Raw genomic sequence first — 24355 nt, forward strand, 5'->3', positions numbered from 1 at the left:
TTTTAGAGAACGGCTCACATTGATTTCGGGAAAACCGAGTTGATGCTATACATAAAGCATGTAAACATACAGCCCTACCCGCGACGAAGAACGGATATTAATGCGAAGAACAGGCACTTTCAAATCTGCATTAATAAATATTGTTCCTAGATTTTTCTCAAGATGTGAATGCAATGCGCCTGTCAGAAATAAAAAAAATAAAATACTGTTTCGTTGAGAATTCAAGTGTATTTTTCGCCACCCAATAGGAAACGGTTTTCTCCGACTTTAGGGTGGTAAATTCGGCTTCAAAAGGAGCCCTTATTAGCAATCATTCGCATCAAATGTGGTCCGAAAAAAACATTTTTTCTAATAAGGCCCAGAAGATCCAAATGAGCTACCCCCCCCCCCACAAAAGGATTAGACATCTTTGATGAGGAGTGATTCCATTCTGCAGCCTTTATTCATTAGGGCTTCTGCTGGTTTCATAATGAGCCAAATCAGTGTTTTCCAACCTTTTTGATATCGCGGACCCCCTACAGTGAAGGCAAATGCTCCACGGACACCTTCTATAAAAATCAATGCTCCGCGGACCTCCTGCAACGCCAGATGACAAAATTTCGACATAACTCTCCCATAAAACACAAATGTATTGTTTTTTTTCTTTTTCTTTTTGTAATTCGTATATTATAAAAATTAAATAAATTAAAATTTCAGAGTACAAAATGTGTCATTCATTGCAATGACAGGAAATGAAAATGATCCCACGGACTCGAAAGTACACACGGCCGGCGAGATTGGGAAACAATGGGTTAAATCATGAGCCTCTACAAAATTTGACAATCTCGGAATTAACAATCTCTCAATGCCACCCGTAATCCAGCTAGCCAGCCGATGTAGCTTCGGGAATGATGAAAATCTCCTAATTGCCCAGGAGAATTAAGACGTAGGATGCTTATGGAACAGGAATGTGTGCCTAGAATGAGCTAAAACATCTGGGTGTCTGAACATCGGCTGACTCGGACAAGGACATGTGACGCAAACATGACATCGATTCGTCGTTGTACGGCCTACACGACTAGTGACATCCAACGAACGCGGCCGGACCGCCACCAACGGAATTTGATTATCGAGTCCGGACGTGCCCCAAGGACGCTATAATATCAATTTAGATTTCGATTCCTAGATCATGATTTATCATAATTATTCCGTTGATTTATACTCCTGTAATTGTTATTCTGTTATACAAATTTATATAGATATATATACATATTTAATAAAATTCCGGATGCACCTATCTTTCGGGAACGCTTTGATATCTCCTTGAGATGGGAAGCGGGGTGTGTCCGGTCCTTCAATGTTCAATGACAATCTCGGAAATTATTCCAAGAACAATTAATAAATAAAACTCGAATTAAATTTAAAGAATTTCAAGCTGAATCATCAAGACATTTTTCTCCGAATTTTAACATCTCGATAAATACTGCATTTAAAACTGCCGTATGAAAATTTTGACATTTCAATAATTTGAAGTTTTAGCACACGGGAAACGCATAAAAAGTTAATTTATTAATTTCCTTTTTATGTATGCTTCCCCCTCAAACAAATTTTGTGATTTTAAGCAATTGCACGTCATTTAAAAGTTTTCTGTGATTGAAAGTATGTTTCCGAAGTCAACGACTGCAGAGATATCACACAACTTGGGACAGCCTGTATAAGTACAGGGATCCTATAAGATTTCACTCTGAGCAGTCACAAACTCGATCATGCTTCAGCTCGAGAAATCTATCGAACATAAAACAGTATGACTTCCTTACTGAACCTTCAAAAAAAAATCATGTTCTGGATAACCACTCATCAAACCATTAATTCACGGTCAAATTTATAGGCCTTCCCTCAAGGACAGCTTAATCAAGTAATGCAAAACATAGCATAAACCAGTGTTTCTCGACTTTTTTAGCCCAGGGCCCCTGTCTAATCCGGGCCACACCCTCCCCCTCCAGGAAGGAGACCTTTTCTTTTTATTGAATTGAATTTAGTCAAATCTAAATTTATAGTAAATAAAAATTATTTTCATAAATAAGATCGAACCTTTGGTCAGACACGGATCCAGAAGGGGGGAATCATTCCTCCCAAAACTATATGGGGAAAATAGATCTGTGTAAAATGGACGATCCGATGGACCTACATAATAAATTGTATCTCCCGATCTGGGTCCACGCCTACCCTGGACTATTTTTCAGTGAGCTTTCTTCTTGTGGACATGGCCGTGTGAACATCATGGGTATCCGGGCGAAATCATGTTCTGGGGGTAACATACTTAGCTGAAAGTATGCACATATTTACACACTTACACTCACAAAAATCATCCTACCAGATTTCATCATGAAGCATCCCATGGACACGAGGCCCCACGGCATGACAACATAGATTAAGATGGCCCTGCTTCTATGGGTAGCTCTGCTTGAAAACCACACACACACTCCCGCGTTAACATTCCAGCAGGAACCTCTAACGTATAGGGAGCATGTAAGAAAACAGTCAAACCTCCTACGGAGTCCCAGAGCCCCCCATCAGGCGCAGAAACACACCCCATTCCCCCATCGCATCCGTCACAAAGTCCATCCGAAAAGTACGAGAAGGGCAAGAAGTCACAGATGTATAACAATCAAGGCGCTAACTGTAGGCGCTCGACTTGCATCTCGCAGATAATATAAGAATATATGGAAGAGTAGATAAACTTTGCCCAGAATAATTATATTAATCTGGGTAGTTCTGCTGGATTCTGAAAATAGTCACACTCTTCCCTCCATGGGGGGAGATACGGGGGGGGGGGGGGTCGTGGGGGGGGCATTGCCCCCCAGAGTCAAACGTGGAGTCGACTGATCTAATGTATATATATGAATAGATGAATTGACATAATCATCATCATCGTGCCCCCTCCCCAGCAATAATGGCCTTGCCCCCCCCCCAGACTTCCAAGTCAATATCCGCCTATGCGCCCCCCCCCCTCCCCACCATATTTTACTAGAAATCTTTATTTCTTCTCGGCTCTCCGTGACCATCTTCACCACTTGCCATGGCTCCCCTTTCATCTGATTTTCACCCGTGTGTGGTCCCCTTAAAATATCCCAAGACCACAAGGGGGCCGTGTTTGATTTTGAATCCACTGGCGTAAACTGAATCACATCAGATGGGGAGAAGTATATATATAAAAAAAAACGTTTCCTCTTCTCCCTTAGAGAAATACTTATTTTAAGGATCTTCTCACCCTCTTCGTAGTAATACTATGAAATGCAATATTATACTATTATAATTATATATATTAACCCCCAAAGCAGAATGTGCCGAAATCTGCGACGTACGTCGCAGAACAATTACCGCTACTTTAGAACAATTTGGAAGAATTTTAAGAAAAAGTGCAAAAAACACTATTACATGTATGGGGGATTTTTACTGCAGAACATTTCCAGTTGGCCGAGGGCTCGTTGCAGAACAGTACTAAACATTCTGTTTTGGGGATATTAACATTTATCAACTGTTTACTTTGATAAAAAAAATAATTAACTATTAAAACAAATGCGTCGCCTTATCTTATGACATTATAATCGTGTAGTTATTTGATTTGTGTGGTTTTAGGTTCAATATTCATGTAAAAAAAAAATTCCCCATCTGAATAGAACAGTTCTTGAAGCTTATAGCTGCTAAAATATCAAATACATGTAGGAATAAAAAAAATGGCAATGGAATCGATCCAGACGGGGGGGAATAAGAGCTTTTACGGAGCCGCACGAAAAGTAATCAAGAGATTGAAGTAAAGGCAGTAATGTCGTTAAATAAATCACAAAAGGAAAGAAAAAACCGCCAATGAAGCGTCTCACAATGGTAATTTTCAGAATCCAGCCTTATTATATAGGCTATATATATAAATAGAATTCATTCTCTTTGCTACTTCTGCTGGCCGAGTACAATGGAAATATTATCAACGAGATTGTATTACTGCTGCTAATGGCCCCACTTGAAAGCTTGAATGATCGTTGTGAAAGTGGGTATTTTTTCCAACTCGGGACTGCTTGGAAATCACGGACACTTCCTGCTAAAACACACACACATACATACAATATGAAACACTGCTAATTATATAAAAAGACGACTTGACGACCCATTTGGAAAATACTTTATGCACGAAATGAGTTTAAATCCAAATACAGTATATTCAAAAAGAGTGAAATTTAGTCCTTTAAGCACGAGGTGAGATTTGGCTACGTCAAGCAAGACGACTTTATTTTTATTTTTTTTCCTAGAAGAGAAGGCAAACTTGATAGTTTAGTTGCTGACGAGAGATTTTCAATCCGCAATCACTTTACACGAAATAAAAAAATTGAATCGTCCGATTTAACGTTACGTTGCCAATTCTCATCTCGTGCTTGGAGGACTAAATCTCATTACTGTTCTGGCAGAGTCCATGGCAGTCGTTCTCAACCAATGGACACCTTGAGGGTTCTTGGAGAGATTTCGGGAGTCCGTGGGCTTGGATGAGAAAACAGTCAACTCATTAGAAATAGATTACCTTTGATTTCGACTTCGTTGTCTGATAAGCGAGCAACCTCCGCTATATGAGGTTATTTTGTATTTTTTATGCATTACTGAAGAAGGAACTTTATATAGTTCCTTCTTCAATATACCTGTCATTTTCACCATATTTTTGGCATATCTATGCTGTTTTTCTTACTATTAATTAACTCATTGTTTAACACATTACTATATACAGTCGAAGCTCGATATAGAGAGCCTGAGATATAGTGAGCTCTCGGTTACAGTGAACTTTTTCAGTGGGTCCTAACTGAACACATATTTAACTAATGTTATTTTAAACTCTTATAGTGAACTGAGAAAATGAAAGTCCGCTTATAGTGAATTGAAATATGTCCTCCACAGATTTCTTTCCAGTTTTTCAAAGGTAAGTTTACACATATAAGAATCCCGAATGACAACATTCCTTGACTTTCGTGTCAAATCCCACTTTTTCATCCTCCCCGCCGTTTCCAGGAATCAATCACTGATCCACTACAAGACTCCACTCTTTTCATACCACCTTTTGAAAAATCGGAACAATAGTGAAGCAGACCTAGAGGTTATACCTTAAGTGCATCAAGCTTATTTTTTTGCCTCCCAATACAACTTCTGTGCTGCAACCGATGGATGGATCAGTTATTCGCAGCCGCAAATCTCACTACAGGAAGTATTTTGTTATGCGTATTTTGGAAAGGTATAATGAACAGCGAGTATAATATCTTTCTTTTCGAAGCAATCGTTTTGTTGGAGGAATCTTGGAGGCAAGTAACAGATGCAACAATTCGCAACTGCTTTTGACACACGGGTCTTTCCAAGAATGTATTGGAGCAAGGAAGAGACAGTATTGCGGCCGACGACGAAAACCTACCGATCGCTATATGGCTGGAAAAGCATTGTGTAAATATTTTTCCAAAGATGAAATTGAACACTTCGAATCTTGTGATAAGGTGCCGTTCAAGTATTACGTCATCACCGATGGGGGGGTCCGATTTGCTGACTTTTGATGACAAGGGGGAAGGGGGGTTTTGGATAATGCTTACGTCATCAACCGCCCTTTATGAAAATATGAGTTAGGATTCAGAGGGGCAGAGCTGATGAAATTTTGTTGACAGGGGGGCGGGGGAATGGGGTTCGACTGTATTACATCAAAAAAAGTCAAAAGTCCCTGGTCTATGTATTTTCGGGAAACCGCTGATTTCGCTGAACTTCAGTTTTTAAATCCCAACAAATTCAAATTCGACCTGGATTATTATAATTGACTGAATATAAATTTGAAAAAATTAGTATAATCTATTATTATTTTACATAATTATTCTCAAAATATCCCACTTACGTTTTCATAAATTTAAATTACAAGTTTATACAAATATTGCGACTTCATAGCTGTTTTTCATATAAGCTACCAGAGCATTCGAGGGGGTAAAGACACTGTATACACAATCAAACCTCTGTTTAAGGAACACTCCGAAAAAGAAGACACCTCTATTCAAAGGTCGGATGTCCTGACCCGAGTTCCTTTGAATAAAAACTCATTTACTTCTTTAAAAAAGACCATCTATTCAAGGGATAAAACGTCTGGTTCACATTCCATGTCCCTTATTGAGAGGTTGCACGGTGTGTACATAGAGATAAAAAATATATATACCTCATCGCTCTCAGCGACGTCGATATCACCACTAGCATCGTCATCGAGCTGTCGGTGGAGAGTCCTGATGGCTTCATAACTCGACCTATCGCCGCACGGATCCAAAGGTTTACCACCTGTAAACAAAGAAAGAACGATTAGAACGAAAATTATTACAGTATATTCCCCTCTGTAGAATCATCGGTTGATAGAATCAGTCGTTTTTTACGCTTGTTCATTCAAAAAACAAATTGATTCACGTCAATGTATTTCAATTCGTCTTAATAGAATCATTTAGAACGATTTCCATTTATTTTTGAACTATTTCTATTGAAAGCATACAGTAGAACCTTCATTATTCAAGGTGCCTTTCATGTATTGATTTTAAAGAATCGGTTAAGTAAAAAAACGCACAAAAAGCTTTGCGTTGCGACAAACTGTCGCCAACTATAACCTCAGCGTGTAGCAAGAGCTGTGCGTTGATACACGAAGGTACCGTTTGCAAAGTACGTTACATTAAATAAACGGAATATTATAAATAACTAAATTATAAAAAAAAATTATAAATTTTGTAAGAACTAGACAGTACTTAAATTAATCCAATTTTGTACAACATTATTTTTTCTATATTTTTATTTCGTTGTGATGCAGTTTAAAATGATCTTAGTGAATACATATACTCGTAATTTCTATAATTCTAGTCTTTATGAAGTGAAACTTCTTTAGGCCGGGTAGTGAATTTTCAAATCCGTCAGAAAACGTGAAACGGAAATAACGTAAGCTTTCCTTTGCCTTAAAAACCAGTTCAACACAGCAAGAAGACAAGCATCTTACCACCACGCTACTTGGGCGTGCTGATAAGATGCTCGTCTACCACCGTGAATTCGGCACCAGGTCCTAAGTTCGAACCTGGAGAAGAATATAGAACAAGATATTTTCCCTAGCGAGCTTGAGGCGACCACCGATAGATATATAGTCAAGCCTCGTCAGTGCGTCACCCGGGTAACGCGTCATTCCGCTTACCGGATCACTTTTTGGGAATCCCAATTACCCTCTATAGGGTTCTAATGTTATCAAACTCCTGATAATATGTCACCCAACTCCGCTTAAAGAGTCACTTTTGTGAATGCACTCTTACGAAAATTACTATTCAAATCCAAAACTCTTCGTACAATATGCACGATAAGTTCAACGTTTCCTCTTACCACGTCAAAGGTTTACCTAGCAATTCAAGCAGAAGCCTCCATCTCGCCCCCCCCCCCCTTCACTGTAGGCATGTTGACGGATTCCTTCAACACCGGACTACTTTTTATTTGAGAATGGTTTAGCGGGAATTTTTTTTTTCCTCTTGGCGAGTTGCAGTTCTTGGTCAGCTTTAGCTGAAAAAGTGTCAATGGCAGGAATTCGCAGTTTTTTTTTCTTTTTGCCTTTTTAGAGCGAAAAAAAAAAAAGAGTTTAGTTAAAGCTGCCCAATACTTTTGTCGGCTTTTTGACGTTTTAAACAAATCTTAGCAGGATGATTGTCAAGCATCTGTAACCTTGTGTGTGTTCATCTTACTATCTCATAATGTTCTCCAAATTCAAAAAAAAAAAGTTCGTTCACCTTTAACCCTTTACGGCGCACTACTCCTTAAAGTTGGAATTTCAACAAAAAAAAGTTGTAGGCTGTCTACTTAGGCCTAAAGGAGTACGCAGGTACAATTTTCTAATAACAAAAAAATATACAAAATTTCTCGTAAATACGAGGACTTTAAATAAACGCGTCACAGCTGAAGATCATGGATTCCTTTGTTTGGTGATTGAAAAGAAAAGTTCAAAGTAAATGGTAAACCTATTTTTATCAATTTATAATTGAATTTAACGGTTTGAGAAGCTAGTCAAGCTGGGTGTTCCAACACTGAACAATAAAGGGTTAAGGATAAAGCAGCGTTACATTTTTCATGTTACTCCACGTAACATGAAAAATCGGCCTATTAAGAACATTTGCATCGGGACTGGAAAGCACAACAGAAAGACACGGCCGTCTTAAGAGCATCATGGGCCCCCGGCACAAGTGATTTTTCCTGAAGCCCTACCTGGCGAATTCTTGAAAATTTCAATCGGTTCTCATTTCTGTGAGTGTCCGGTTGGGCCCATGCGTTAAAAACGGCACTGCAGACAGAGACTTCTATCTAATTTCTATCCTCTTTTGAGAAAAGTCTCGCTTCTTCAAAAAACAATTTCATACGAACAAATCCCGCCAGTATTTTTTTCAGTGCGCAAAATTATACGCAATTTTTCGTTTGAACTCATAAAGCATATTTTATTTCCATTTATGATTTTCCAAAAGAATTGATCTGCCACACAAGACGACAATGTTTTAGTTTCCATAAACATGCAGAAAAATTTGCGAATTTTTGAAATATTAAAAATATAATATTTTGTGTTTTTCAAATGCGTAATAACGTAGCAAATAAACAATAATTGATTAAGAAAAACTCAAGTAATCAATTTTCATGACTGAAATCATCGTTTGAATAACTGAAATTTGGTTTTTTTTCTGCATGAATGCATCAATAGAGGCAGACATGGCTTACTCCGTTTAACGAGTCACTCCGCTCACGAGGTCATATTTTTTGTCTCCCAAAACTGACTTATTAACGAGGTTTGACTGTATAGCGCCTGTATTTCCAACCCAACTCGTTAATACCAGTAAATTCCAGTATAGCGGTATGGCCGGAGTTGGTCTGGTATGGTGTGTGGCGATTCTTTCGTCAGATTTGAATTACCGTTTATTCCGTAGTCTAGAATTAATGAATAAATCAATTTCATTTAATTTGTTAAAAATTAATTATATTTAACAAATTATAAGTAAATAAATAATCGAATATTATTTATTCTATAAATAAAAATGATACGAGAGAATAATGAGAGAAGCTTAAGAATAAATGAAAATGATAATTTATGCAAGACATAATTTCGGAAGTAATGAAAACTTGCAATAATTTCGAAGGGCCCCATATTTGACCTGATCGGTGACGTCAAAACCATGTTTCGACTTGCATCATTCCACAACTACAAAAAAAAACACAAAATGAACAGAATCTAGGAGCCATCCGATTACCAGTAGGGGGGGGGGGGGAGAATCGAAATGATATGCTGTAACGAACGAATTTGTGAAATTCCCACGCTTTTCAAACGCATGCTCAACCCACCAGACCAGACCAGCATCAGAATTTTTCCCCCATTCCCAGCTCCAAAGGGCTGATAGTGGGAATAAAGACGGGCCAAGATAGGCCTATGAAGAGGTGAAAAATGTGTATGTCAGTTAGTGAGTGCATGTAGGTTTAAAAGAAAGAAAAAAAATTTTTTGTCAATTTCGAGGGTTCTGGTCATGGCTGAAATGAATTAAGCCCAGTAATTTTTCTCCGAAAAAATGCCACCACAAGTCATCAGGTGTCAGAAGTGAGCTGAAAATAAAGTCAGTTATAGCACAAAAATGATAGGTGGATCATCATGTAAATTCTATGCAAGTTCCGAGAGGTCCATACATTAACTGCTCGACTGAGCCATTTTCAAAGACTCCTACTTCGAAAGTAGCCCATTGTCGTTCGGGTGAAGATTTTTTTTTTTTTTTTTTTTGTATTTTTCATAGTTTTGATATAAATAAGTTTGCAAAGAGAATAAATAGGTGCCACAAAAATGATATAATATATAGGTGCCAATAAATGAAAAAATATATAGGTGCCAAGATTAACAATATGAGGACCAGATGAATATATAGGGTCCAAAGATTAAATAGGTGCCAAAATACACAAAAATTCAAAGAAGAGGCTTTATATATACACTTTATACAGATGATAATTAGTACCTTAGATTTTCCCAACGAAGATGGAAAATTTGTTTGGGTCTTCTATAAATTTTCCTCCGTGCATTTGATCGAGGCGGAAGAGCTTCATCATAATCAACAATATCTTTTATATGTTGAAATTCAGAGTTACTCATTAGCTCAAATTGATTTTTATTGAGTTGTTTTATGTAGGAAAAAATTTTTGGAAGTGACAGGTCTTGGTGAATGTTGTAATTACGAATGAAATAAGGAGCTCTAACAAATCTCCTTAAAATTTTGTTCTGCATTCTTTGCAAGATTCTTATATTGGTTATAAACGCCGGAGCCCACGCCGGGGAAGCATAAAGTAATGTGGGTCTAAGAATCGACTTAAAAAGCAAAATTTTGTTTTTGAGAGATAATTTAGCCTGGGGGAAAGTGATTTTGTTTAATGCTCCCAAAATTTTATTAGCTTTATTACAGGCATATTTGACATGTGGTGTGAAAGTCATTGTCCTGTTAAAGATACAGCCAAGATATTTAACACTCCTTACAGGCCGCATTGGTCGATCGTCAATGTACAAACGGCGAAGCGGTGGAATTTTTGTACGTTTGGCAAACCAAACAAATTTGCATTTGTCTTGATTGAGAACAATATCATTCTCTTCGCACCAGTCAGTTATTTCATCCACTGTTTCCTGAAGGTTGTTTGCAGCCCTACTGGCCGTTCTTGCATTACACAGGACAACTGCATCATCAGCAAACAACGCCAGGATCCCAACGTCAGGTGCTGGAAAGGTGTTGATGTAAATAAGAAACAACTGTGGCCCAAGGACACTTCCCTGCGGGACCGAAGCTCTAATATTTTTTTTTGAGGATAACACATCGCCATTCTTCACCTGGAAGGTTCTTCCAGTGAGATAATAGTAGAAAAAAATAACAAAGTGAGCAGGAATACCAGAGTCTATCATTTTAGCAAGAAGTGTAGGGTGGTCACACTTATCAAAAGCCTTACTTATATCGAAGAAGGCAGCAGCAACATATTCATAATGGTTGATTGATTCAGTTATAAAGTCGGTGACACGGATTAATTGGGTAACACAAGAGTGTTCCCGCCTGAATCCATGCTGCTCAGGACGGATGATGTTATTGGTTGTCAGTACATTTTCGAACCTATGAGCAATAATTCTTTCAAAGACCTTACTTCCATTAGAAAGTAAACTAATGGGTCTGTAAGAGCCTGGTAGCATGGGATCCAGGCCATTTTTGTGAATTGCACGAATGATTGAATGTTTCCAAGGGCTTGGAAAATAATTAAGGTTGATAGCTGCATTAAAAATATTAGAGAGAGTAAGAAGCATGTTGTGCGGAAGGTTCTTAAGTGCTAGATTGCCAATACCATCGTAGCCCGCAGCTTTTTTTATGTTGAGCTTGTTAATGACGTCGATAACCTCCGTTATGTCAGTGGGTTCAATGTGCTGAGTGTGGTTATGTATATGATAATGTATATATTGTGCTACTCCTCTCCTAAGTGAAACCTGTGTATCATATGACTGAATCTGATTGGGTGTAAATTGTCTTTCAAAGGAAGTGGCAAGTGTATTGGCTATTTCACTGTCAGAAACAATGATACCACTAGGGCTTTGCAACTTACTTATTATGTTAAAACTCTTAGGTTTGCAAAGCTTCCACGCTTTCCATATGCTATTATCCTCTGTGGAGGCTGATTCAATGAAGTCAGTATGCTCAACCCATTTCACGCGATATTTAGAAATGTTTGCAATAAAAAGTTTGTATATCTCATTTCAGCTAGCACCAATCAACTCTGTCATTCACTCTGAACTAGGATCAATTGAAGTACTCGAATAAAATATTATATCGTTTATAATTACGTCGTAGTACACAGTACATTATTTAAAATCCCTCAATACCTTTCTCGCCATTTACCCATTTTGCAATTTTTCGCCATTTGTTCATATTGCAATTTCTGAGCTGACCTATCCAGCACCTCCTATAGATAGAAAGAAAGCCTCCGCACGGGGTGCTAAGTTTATCTTGAACGTCATGAGAGTAGTCCGGTAAGACTACCTACCAAGTTTGCCGCATTTTGAACCACAGCATCCTATTTTGTTTTTTCATATTTTGGCGTAGAATCTTCCGGGATGGCTCACAAATACCGTACGGTGATTGGATGTAGGGCATAGAAATCTCCAACTCTGTGCCCGATCGTTTCTTTTCCGCACAACGATACTAGGTAATACAACGGATTTTTTTTCTCCGAATATTCTGAGTGAGGATGGACTACTTGCAAGACGTCACGAGCAGCGTGCGGAGGCCTTCTATCTCTAGGAGGTGCTGACCCATCACCCTCCATTTTAAAGCGGTAAAACCAGTTTTATGTTCAAAAAGTGACGTGTAATCGTTTAAAAAAGACGGCACGGGGAACAGCCATTGGCGGTAGCGATACTACTAACCTCACACTTTGGGCAAATATGGCCGATAAGTCAGCTAGGGGTTCCAAGGTTGTAGCTAGTGGGAATATATACGTCAAAGCATAGCGTGTATTTTTCTTTTTTCACGGGAATGCTGAATATCTAAACATATTTCCTTAAAAAACGAACAAAATCTAATGAAAAACAGGAAAAAAATTATTAAAAGAAATACCTTCACAACTAATGGTAATTTTGACTGATTGAAACTGATAGTTCGAAATTTATTAAAAATTCAATATTTATGAAAAAATTATGGCCCAACCCTGTTTGATTCATCGTTCTGAGCAAAACACAGCGATTAATATTGAGATCAAATACAGGGGTGCAATGGGTGCTCAAGCACCCGCGAAACCTCTTAATCTCAATGAATTCGGTCCCGATCAGTGACGGCGAATTCACGCTTAGACTTGCATCGTTTCCCAGGTTCGAGTTCGTGAGATTTCCAAGAGCGCCAAATACCCGTTCGACCCGTATTCACTTGATAAAATAGATTCAAAACTTTTTGTTGTCTGTCGAATTTCAGCTAGCGCAAGTGCCAAAACTGGGATTTACGTTATCAATAAATGAAGTAAAGAAATTGGTTGTACTTCAATATGACGGCAGAGATTTATTTGCTAAAGGATACAGAAGTTGAGAAGCTCTTTTGAAATGGTTCGAGAAGTGGCTCTTAACCGGTGCTCCGTGTGTATTTCCCAGGGGCTCCATGGTCGCTCGAGAAAAAATCTATGGGGCTTCGCCATAGAAATTATGTACTTTTTGGCTCCACGAGGCAATAAAGGTTGAAAACCGCTAGGTTAGAACAAGCGAAGCTGATGTATTTTCGAATTCCACGGTTCAAACACATCGAAAAAGCTAAAGTTTTAGCCGAAAAACTCTGTCACAATGTCTTTGTACGCAGAGATGGCTTGCTAATGGTGATAGGGGAAAAAGGAATGGTATCCTGAGCGGAATCCGTCATCGATGAAAAATTCTAGCAAATTATTCCGAAGAAAATATCTTCAACATCGATAAATTTGTTCTGCGTTATACGCATAGAGCTGTGTCAGAACATCTGATTAGCTTTCGTAACAAACATCGACACGATTTAAAAATTTTGATCAAAATTTATTAAATTAAAGTCATTATTTATTAAGCCCGAGTAAATAGATTTTCGTGTTAAAATATAAGACAAGAATACTAAATGGGTAAAATGGAAAGAGTATATTTTCATTAAAAAAATAGTTTTATTCATTTTTCACTTAACACTCTCAAATTTAAGAAACTAAACACGAGTGATAAAAACAAGTGAAATCCAACGGTTTTCGACTAGTATGAAATAAAAACCAAGTGATATGATAAAAACTGGTACGAGATCTTTGGGGTGGGGGGGGGGGGGTGTCACCTATAAATGTCTGCTACGTATGACAGAAACGTCGAAAGAGAATTGAAAATGTGCAGACTTATGATTTGAGACCCCCCCCCCCCAACAAAAGATCTCGTACCAGAGGGCAAACAATATGGGGGCATTATTTTATTCCGCTTGAATGTTCCCACGGATACATAAGTCAGACAAAAAGGGTCATTGGAAATACGATTAAGGGATTCTTCCTGATTCTTAACACATCAGATCTGTTAATAATCGGAAATTTGTAAAATCTGCTACTGCATCTCATTGCTGGGGTAGAAAGTCATATAGTATATTCAATTGCTCTGTATAGTTAGGACCATCCAAAAAGTAAAATCGCCATCATATTTAGACGATATGGGAAATCGACACAGATTCCTTCGCCGTGGAATTGATTTCTTGCACCGAAATATTTTACAATTCATAAACAAATCAGAGAATTTGCTTAATGAAGGAAACATCATCCTCTACTAAGCGAGCGCTCGTTATGACTTTTTCCATCTCTTTTTGGCCGTGTGATAGCTGGCATTATGGTCCTTTCCATCCAAGACCATTTTTAATTAACCATTGAAGCGGCATTGAACAGCACCTCGCTTCCTCGAAAGCCTCGTATTTTAGCATTGACAACGAAGATATTTTTAGAAATTGATTCTTGTGTAAAACACTTTTCCCTACACCCCTTAATTTGCACCAGCTGAAAATCGAAAGAAAGCCTACTCCATTAAGATATGGCATTTTGAAGGAGGTACTGTGCTTATGCTGTACCGCTTAAAGCAGTGTTTCTCAAAGTGTGCGTCGCGGCTCTTAGAAGCGTCGTCAACCTTTTTCAGAGGCGTCGAGATGAACTGGAGATATTGATTTATGTGCCTGTTCATGCTTTGAAGTGGTTCTTGGGGAATTGTCCACAAAACTATTTCGGGGAGCTGCAGGGGAACCAGGGATTCGACAAGGGAGCCCCGAGTGTCAAAAGTTTGAGAACCGCTGGCTTAAAGGGTTAATTTTTCATCCTTTGAGAACGAAACCCACCGTTTTACGAAACGATCGTAAGCATCTTATTTTCATCACATAACTTGGTTTTTATTTCATATTTGTCAAAAATCGTGGGATTTCTTTGGTTTTACTTATCTTATAGCAAAGATTGTTGGGGTTTTTTTTTTCTTTGTGTAAAAAAATGATCAATTTGATGACAACGTCCAATCGAACAGGGAAATGACCCATAAACAGAAAAAAGTTGAATTAGCCCAGCCGGAAGTTCGTTTCAAAAGGAAGTCACAATTCGTGGTCACGTCTTTGGCAATCATACACAGGACTGTTTATGAGTGCGAATCTTATGATTTTCCCCCATCTTTTCTTTCTCGAAAATGACCACATTAGAATTCGAATTGTGCGTCCCTTCTAGTTTCTTTAGAAGAAAATTTGAATTTATACTGATTTATGATCAACAAATGAATAAACTTCAAACTCAGGCCACCTACAATGGCCACCACAAACACAATCATAGTATTTTCACCCATAAAATCTATGGGTACGACCCTAATATACATTTTATTTAATTTATATAATTCATCTATAGTTTTATAAGTTTCATTTATTTAATTTCATATAATACAATAAGCCCTCGTTAAGGGTCATTCAAGTATTACGTCAGCATCGAAAGGGGAGGGGTGTTTCGGATTTGCTGGCTTTTGATGACAAGGGGGGAGGGGGATTTGAAGGTCGCTTACGTTATCAACCACCCTGTTTGAAGATATGAAATATTCTAAGCTGCTGACGAAATTTTGCTGACAAGGGGGGGGGGGGTCAAAAATGGCTAAAAATCTGCTTACGTAATACTTGAATGGTCCCTTATACAGGGTTAGCATATACTAAATGAATGACCCAATTTTAAAAACTATTACACACAATATAATCAATGATACATGAAAATAGAATCCATTAACGTATTACGTCAGCATCGGGGGGCGGGGGTTCGAATTTCCTGACCTTTGATGACGGGGGAGGGCAGTTTGAATGGTGATAACTTCATCAACCATCCTTTGTGAAAATATGAAATATTCTTAATGACATCTTCAATTTGTGTATTTTGTGTGTGGATTTATTTACTATTACCCTGAAAAACTTGACCACGTGCAGGGTGGGACAAAACTTGCGCTATAGTCAAGGCCATAGTCACATCCGCAATGATTCCATCAAATTACATCGATAGCTATATACGAAGAAATCTCGCTAAATTACTCTAACGGTTGTTTTTTAGCAACCATCTTGACATTGACTGATTAACATCTCAGTAATTTAGAGAAACCATGTTGAAGACTGGAGCTCAATGCTCAGTAATTCGCACCAACTAGCAACGGCAATCTATAAGCACCCTATTAATTAATGCTCAAAACTTAAAACACAAGTTAAAAATATAGTGTGTTCACTGTTCAGTTTGTTATGTGAAAAATTATCCCTGTGCATTCATAGCAAAATTCACTACAAAGTGTCAGACAGTGGTGGTCGGATTCGAATGGAAATCCCAATCAGGTGAGTACGCAGGATCTACCTTTGGAGGGGACACAAAAGGCTCAGCGGGTGGAGCAAAATAAATATCTTAAGGAGAAATTTTGAGTTATTAGCCTTCAAACAGTATTGAACTTAACATAAATTTACTATAACAACAGAAAAAATATTTTTTTCAATATTCTAATTTGTTTTGGAAAATATTTTTTTGTATGAAAAATTGATTTTTTGATCATCTTGGGGGCAGAAGACAGAAGTGTCCGCCTGAGGCGCATGCCCCAACCACTGCCCCCCAATATGCGGTAGAATATTGGGAGAAACAGAGCTGACGAAAATCGGCTGGCAAGGGGGAAGAGGGGGTCAGAGTTTTGCGTACTTTTGCTAACAAGAGGGAGAGCTTAAAAATGGCTAAAAATCTGCGGACGTAATACTTGAATGGTCCCAATAAAGAAGAACATTCCAAGCTTTTTATCAGTTAACGAATGTTCGATGTGTGAACCTCGTAACACGACAAACATGTAATCTGTAGTTCATTCTACACATTTTGCAGTTTTACACTGTGGGTTTCTGCATGACAACGCGCGGCCACATACGGCGGCTCTTACACAGAACACGTTGGCGAAGTTCCGATGGACAGTGTTGGAACACATACCATATAGCGTGGAACTATTACCCTGTGACTTTCACATTTTCGGTCCGTTGAAAAAGGCACTAAAAGCTCTCCGTTTTTATTCGGACAGCGAAGTCATTTAACATGTTCGAAACTGGTTCCGATCTCAGCTCAAATGAGCAGGGTATTCACCGCTTGCTGAAACGGTGGAACAAGTGCTTATGTAGCTTTGGAGATTCGATGTGAAATAAACTATGTCACTTCCTTTTGTAGCTCCCGTTCCGTTTTCATTTCATCCACCCTTATAATAGTGAAATAATTTGCAGAAAAAAACTAATTTTTGACGTAATATTACATTTGAGACTTTTCAAGGTCGTTTCGTCGGAGCGGTTCATACACCGGCGGTGTCCCAAAAGGATGTCTCGCACGCATGAGGATTTAACCTGGAGAAACCCCTGGTGGTGCCTCTCCCCCTCAGGAAAAAAGGATGCCGATAACCACACGAAGATAAGAAAAAGTAAGAAAGATAACAGGGATTTGCAAACTTTAACTACAAAAACAGGGTGCTGGTACTGCGTATCACAGCAGAAAAAAAAACAGACAAAGTACTACACACTTCGTGAGTATTTAATTACAAAAGACAAAGTTTTGAAAGGCAAAACTGCAAGATAATGCTGTATTTTCACTCAAGTTCTGTAGTGGAGGGGGGACACCTAATCGTAGTTTCACATACACAAAAATTAGCGCTTAGACAGGCTTTGATCTCAGTTAAATCGACAAAAAGTTTCTACTTTCTAACTAAAAGAAAAAAACATATTAAATAAAAATCAGAAACAAAATTAATGGCTACATTTATGTTCAAATGCATTCAACATTCACAAACATCATACTCTCGAAGAGATGAATAATAATAAAAAAAAAAAGACATTACGGGACATTCCTGGTATCGTGACCGCTAATGCAGTTTGATGATAGAGGCATCCAGAGTAAATGAGCGGGGAAAACAAAATCCAAACGTCTTGTCACGAAATTTCAACTATGTAGTAAAATGGAATAAAGAATGGTACAGCAATTTGCTTTTGAAGAAAGATGTCTGATGAGACGTTTACGAAACCGAGTATTCTCCATTAAACACGAACATTACACGACAAAGAAGAGAGCGCGCTATTTTGATGGCAGCTAGAAACGGGAAAATCTGATTAGCCAAGACACGAGCAGCAGTATAATAATAATAATAAGAGAGTAATGAACTTATGACAAAAAAAACAAAAAAAAACCGCTAGATAAATTGAAATGGAGGTAATAATTTGGCAGTAACCATCGACATGCCACGAGCATTCCAAACCTAACATTCTTATGGAAGGGCAGGGGCGTCGGAAGTGCTACGAACCTGTGGGTGCTTCACTTCTGTTCCATGTGGGAAATTTCAATTTCTGAATCACTTTTGGGGGTGCTCGGAACCGTTCTACAAATTTCCGTAGGTACTCGAGTACCCACAGCACCCCTGACTCCGACGTCACCCGCTGTGGTGGTGGTGGGGGGGGGGTAAGTTTTATCCCTTTCAGACCCTGCATGCATAAATGTGGTGGTTGCTTTTTCTCACTATAGAATTTAGCAAGAAAATTCTGGAAAAAAAACTATGTGAAGATGAATATACCCTGCATCATCTTGGCTGAAAAAAATAGAAGAAAGTGAATTATTTTTTTAACAAAAAAATTGAAATTTTGAAGAAAAAAAATTTGATGACATTTATGTTTTTTAATGTATTTTTTGAGTAACAAAAATATCTTGAAAATTCGAAAAAATGAATGCTCAGGACTGAATGGGATATTGACATCTATAAACTTTAAATCACGTGAACTTATAAGGGAATGGAACGTTCGTGGCAGGGGAAGTGTTAAAGTTTAAGCACCAAAGCATTTCACATCGAGCAAATATTCCACGCACAAACTTCGAGAAATTATCCTAGGATCATATTATCTATAGTGCGTCTCAAAACTATAGAAAGAATGTGGTTTTTTTGGAATAAAATATGAACGAAACATTAAAAAAGTTTCAACACACGATTATAGAATAAATTAACATACACCTTTACAATAAGTTATAACGAAAAATTTTAAAAATTCTGTCTCAAAAGTATTGAGGAAAGATGTATAAAATAGCGATTTTTTAAAGCAGCTTAATAAATTTTCATAAAATTGGATTTCACATGGGCAGTATTTCGGCGCAGTATTCTCGCTAACTTTCACAATTTATATACTAGTTATAAAAATGCCACAAAACTTTCATTTTTCTTGTAAGGAATTCTTGAAAGTATGGCGACTTGAAGTGAATAGATGGACTGTTTCAGAAATTACCAGTGAAATTAATAGAAGTAATGTATCAGCTCTTCACCAAGTCTTACCAAGAAATATTGATTTTATCGGAAAGATACGAACCGTACAGCCAAAAAAAAAAACAGAAAGATATAGCCACGTTTGTTTTTCGGCATATGCTGACTGTAATATCTCAAATTACACAATGCGTCGAAGTATCTTAGAAAGCAGTAACATCGTTAATTGAAGGGAAAACCTTGCGATACCACGACAGATGCCCCTCTATTCTGTGTACCGAAGGTATTACGATGTTCACGTCCCAAATAATGCCAGTAATATGTAGTTCCAGCCATTTGGCTCATACAAGATAAACTTTTGCTATCAGGGAAAATTTTGTAACATATTCATTCTTCCAAAGCATATGAGAACAAAGCTATGATAATCGAGTTTGTTTGTGGTGAACATAAAAGTTCTGGGAAGACGCATTTTTTTGCGACACACAATGCTATCTAGGAGAACTAGTCTCATTGTGTACTTTGAGATATTACAGTTAACATGCCGGGAAACTTAATTTTTGCGACGAAAACGAACGTGGTCATCTCTTTCTGTGGTTCTCCTTGGCCGTCTACTTTGTATCTTACCGATAAAATCACCGTTTCTTGGTAAGACTGGAAATTTAACTGACTCACTTCTGTTTATTTTCCTGGAAATTTGTGAAACAATCCATCCACCCAAGGCTTCCATGAAAGAAAAATGAACGTCGTGGGACATTTTTACAACTAAATGAAGAGTGAAAGTTATTGAATCTTCAGGGTTTCCACTCTGAAAAATTAGAAAAAATAGGACGAAGGAGGGTACCCCCCCCCCCCCAAACAATATAATCATAGCAAAAATAAATATTATTAATAATAATATTTAATAATAAAAATCCCTAAAAAATTTTTTTCTTATTTTAAAATTAAAAATTTTTTATAGCACTATTTCAGTATCCTGATTGACTCGAGCCAAAACAAAATTACAGAAATGACGGACGGAATGAATGACGAAAATTACAGAGTACTACAGCCACAGATATTTCTTTTCTGTCTCTCCTCACAATATAAATTACATTATTTTTTGGAGTCTTCCACAGTCCAGTCTGTCGACAATGCACAACATATTATGAGGAAATATAAGTTTTATAAGAATGACGGTCTTTCAAGACTACTTCCAAAAGCACAGTACAAAATGTGTAAATTACAAGGTCCGATGTAAATAATTGAAGGCTTAACTGTGTTGTTCATCCTGTTTTTTTAGATGTTTACATTTTACCGTTCAATGCCAGTGTAATCGTTTTTGACGAATGAAGCACTTTCATTTCTAGCTCTTTCCTGAGCATTGCAAATATTTTTTATGTCCCTGCACATTCTAAAAATACAGAAGACAATTGAATGTTACAAACCTAGAATAGGCCTATGTATCCAACTGCTTTGTAATGCAAACTGTTGTTTTACCTATACACAAAATGTTGACCATAATTTTGAATGATGAATATTAGTTACTGTCCAAGACCATGAAGTAGTAAATACGAAATTATTTTTTCCATCCAGGCAGAAGTTTTTAATGTTTATATGTTGAACCCTCAAACTAAGCAAATGAAAACTAATAAACCAAATGGTCCACATACCCCCCAAATAAAGTTAAAAACAATACACGCTCTGCTTTGGCAGAATCATTAATTGCAATCTACACCATTTGTAATATCTGGCAATATATCGATGATTACCTCCTCAATTAAAATCAATTACACGAATTTTATTGATAGAATTTGTTTTAAAAAAAAAATAGTAAAAGTAGGACAAAACTGAGAAAGTAGGACATTTTACCAAAAAGTAGGAGCCCTGAGTCTTTTATACACCATGCCGAGTACTGTCCATATGCAATCCCACTTTTTCCTGCAAAAATTTGTTAAACTTCTTTAGGAAATCAATATTTTATACGTTTTTCCTCTATACTTTTGGAACAGCGTTTTTTAGGTTGTTGCACTCAAATTTTAATACTGTTATTCACGGCAAAATTATTGCAAAGGCGTATGTTAATTGATTCTATAATTGTGTTAATTTTTTTTTCGTTAATATATTATTCGGAGGAGAGAAAAATACACATTCTTACACGTTTTGAGACGTACTAAAATAATATTAGGTTAAGAAGAAAAATTTAAAAACCTAAGAATGTCAACACGTAATACAATAATAATGACAGAAATAAAAGTATATTTTCCTTTAAGTTCTGACATTATTATTGTAGTTTATACTGTTATTAAGGGGCCGTTCAAGTATTACGTCAGCAAAGTTTTAGCCATTTCTGACCCCCCCCCCTCCCCCCCCCCTTGTCAGCAAAATTTCGTCAGCACTGCCCCCCTCTTCCTAACGCACATTGGTGGGATCAGAAACGTACACGGGAGGGTTAGGGGGCTCGTGAGTCCCCCCCCCCCAGACGAAAAAAAAATTTAATGCAAAAAACATTTAAAAAAAAAATTAAAATTTCGAAAGGAAATACGTCTAGGTCTATATGTTGTTAGAATCGATTTCTGTTCATTTAAATGCTATTTGAAGGGTAAGAACTCAAAATTTCTCTTTAAGAAATTCATTGCGACCCACCCTTTAAGCCATAAATGGTAAACCCTTGACCCACGGACCAAATATGACCCTGAAAAGCGCCTCAAACCCAATTTTGTAAAAATGTGAACTAAACGGCACATTTTCAGATCGCTTAAATGACCCGTGGCACAATTCAAGAGCATTTATGTGGCCCGAACACTGGCACATTTTCAGATCACTGAAGTAGGCCCGTGCATTCAAAGATCACTTAACTAATTAACATTCCCAGATTACTTAAGTTATCCGTGGCATAAATACGGATCACTTTAAAGATACGTTGCACAATTCCAGAGCACTTAAGCGGCCCGGATACATTTCCTGAACACTTGGAGGATCTCTGAAACATTTAGAGATCACTGAAATGGCTCTGTAAGGGATTCACCATTAGGGAGAATGGACAGGTTCACGAGCTTACAAACTAGCGAAAGATTTTTCTCGCTTTGGCATACCGAGTAAGATGCCATTAAGAATATTTCATATTTTCATAAAGGGTGGTGTTGACAACGTAAGCATCATCCAAACACTCCCTCCCTCCTTGTCATCAAAAATCAGCAAATCGGAACCCCCCCCCCCCCCCGCATCAATGCTGACGTAATATTTGAATGACCGCTAACAGCATTTAACTTCTAGGATTCACTGAGGCTCTTGAATTCGAATTTCGACGATGAAATTATTCTGTTCGATTTCTTTGACCAATGCGACACCTCCTGCGTTCTAAGTGCTATTATATTCGTCGTGCAATATATCAGAGGATTAAACACACTCTTTCAATAAGTTATTCCCAAAAATATTTTTAGCCACAAATTGTAAATTGTATTGAAAACGTATTTTCCATCACTAGCAAAAGACTATAACAATAACAAGACTATAAAATCAATAGCAAAGGCAGACTATAAAGTCACTGAGTTTACGATTTTTATGATTTATGAATCGCACGAACTAATGACTCAGGTTCCCATAAAAATGACTGCGTTGGACACGAGATGTTTTGTTTGTTTTTTGACTTCCATAAATCTGAAATCCTCGGGAGAAAACAGCAAAAGAACAAAAATTTCTACCGTGACGTTCAAAGGGCACTGATATCTAAAAAGGCTCAATGAACCAATATAATAACTGAACAGTTTTACATTTCGGGTGAGCAAAATCTACGCGAAACCTGAATCAGAATTTTTTTCAAAGATTCGGTTGCAAGGATACGAGTTTGATACAAATAAATCATGGTCATTTGCATATGCGAATGCTGTATTCTCTACAAATTGATTCAAATAACTGCATCTCACTTTGTAAAAAGCAAAAACACAATAAAATAAAACTTTTTAATGTGATAACCCTGTCAAAATGCAGATGCATGATACGGCTAAATCCGTCGAGAGCTGGGAATCGGGCAGACGGACGCGCGCTCGCACACACACACACAATCTGTATATCTTGACCTTGAGAACCAATTGCATCTGGATTGTAATCTTCGAACCCTTCCTCGGGAGGGGTACAATAATCTGCATACCATCAGAACCAGAAAAGGTACGGATACGAACCTTTAGGAAGAAAAGTTAGCTGTCTCCTCTGGGAATTGAACCCGGCTCCCCTTGTATACCAGGTTCGATTCCCTAAGCCTTTAGGACATTACGGGCCAAAAAGCCAAGGCAAAAAAAATAGTGAGAGCCAGAATGTGGTTCTGACTTTTCTGCGGATAATGCCGCAGACTACAATCTAATTGCAAAATACGCGTTTTTTATGTTATATGTTGGGACCAGTCTTCGCCAACACGCATCAAAATTCAATTTCACTCCAAATTTCGTTCGGAGTGAAAATACTCCTTTAAATTTCAAGTATTTTTTTTTCTAATACACTTATTTCACAGTTTTTCATAATATATATATATCCCTCAAAATTTTGGAAAGGAATGAAATTACACTTCAAAATTAGTTTTTTGGGTAACACTGGTTGGGCTGCGTTCCTGAAGCCTACCTGCATAACCTCAAAGAGTGCATTCAAGTAGAGGTCAATATTTTCAATGTACAAACAACACTTGATGACTATATTTTCCATTACACAGTAAACGCCGCTTATTGGAATCACAGATAATGGCATCATTCGGTTGTTGTCATCACTTTTGTCAAGTACGCAACGGACTAATATCATAACATGCGGAAAAATTTGTTTAGTGATCGGGACATAGGTTTGTTATATTTTTTCCCCCACTAAGATTGAACCAGACTTATTTTTCCCCCCATAAAGTCTCATCGTTATCAATCCGCAAGATCATGTAGAAGGTCAGAAGATGTACCCCTTGTTTACAAACATTACTGTACTCAGCTCACAATCAGGTTGTAGTAACACCTATGGTCCAAGTACGCGTGAAGCTGCTTTTGCAATGACCTTCTTGAAGTGGAAACAAATGTGATGTGTAAAATAACCCTTCCTTCA

The 24355-nt window shown here is 37.6% G+C and overlaps 1 protein-coding gene across 6 annotated transcripts in view; it reads right to left on the reverse strand.

Moving 5' to 3' along the window:
- Stim (stromal interaction molecule) overlaps positions 1 to 24355 on the reverse strand; it is a 74323-nt gene that overhangs the window by 35835 nt on the left and 14133 nt on the right. For all 6 annotated transcript variants that reach the window (XM_089238204.1, XM_089238170.1, XM_089238180.1 and 3 more), the window contains exon 2: positions 6200 to 6315. In XM_089238204.1, the coding sequence (XP_089094330.1) occupies positions 6200 to 6315 (116 nt within the window). The remainder of the gene's footprint in view (positions 1 to 6199; positions 6316 to 24355) is intronic.

This window comes from Pholcus phalangioides, unplaced genomic scaffold (genome assembly GCF_987345545.1).
Source record: "Pholcus phalangioides strain wild (caught in Gottingen) unplaced genomic scaffold, Ppha-v1.0 ptg000002l_1, whole genome shotgun sequence".
Lineage (NCBI taxonomy): Eukaryota > Metazoa > Arthropoda > Arachnida > Araneae > Pholcidae > Pholcus > Pholcus phalangioides.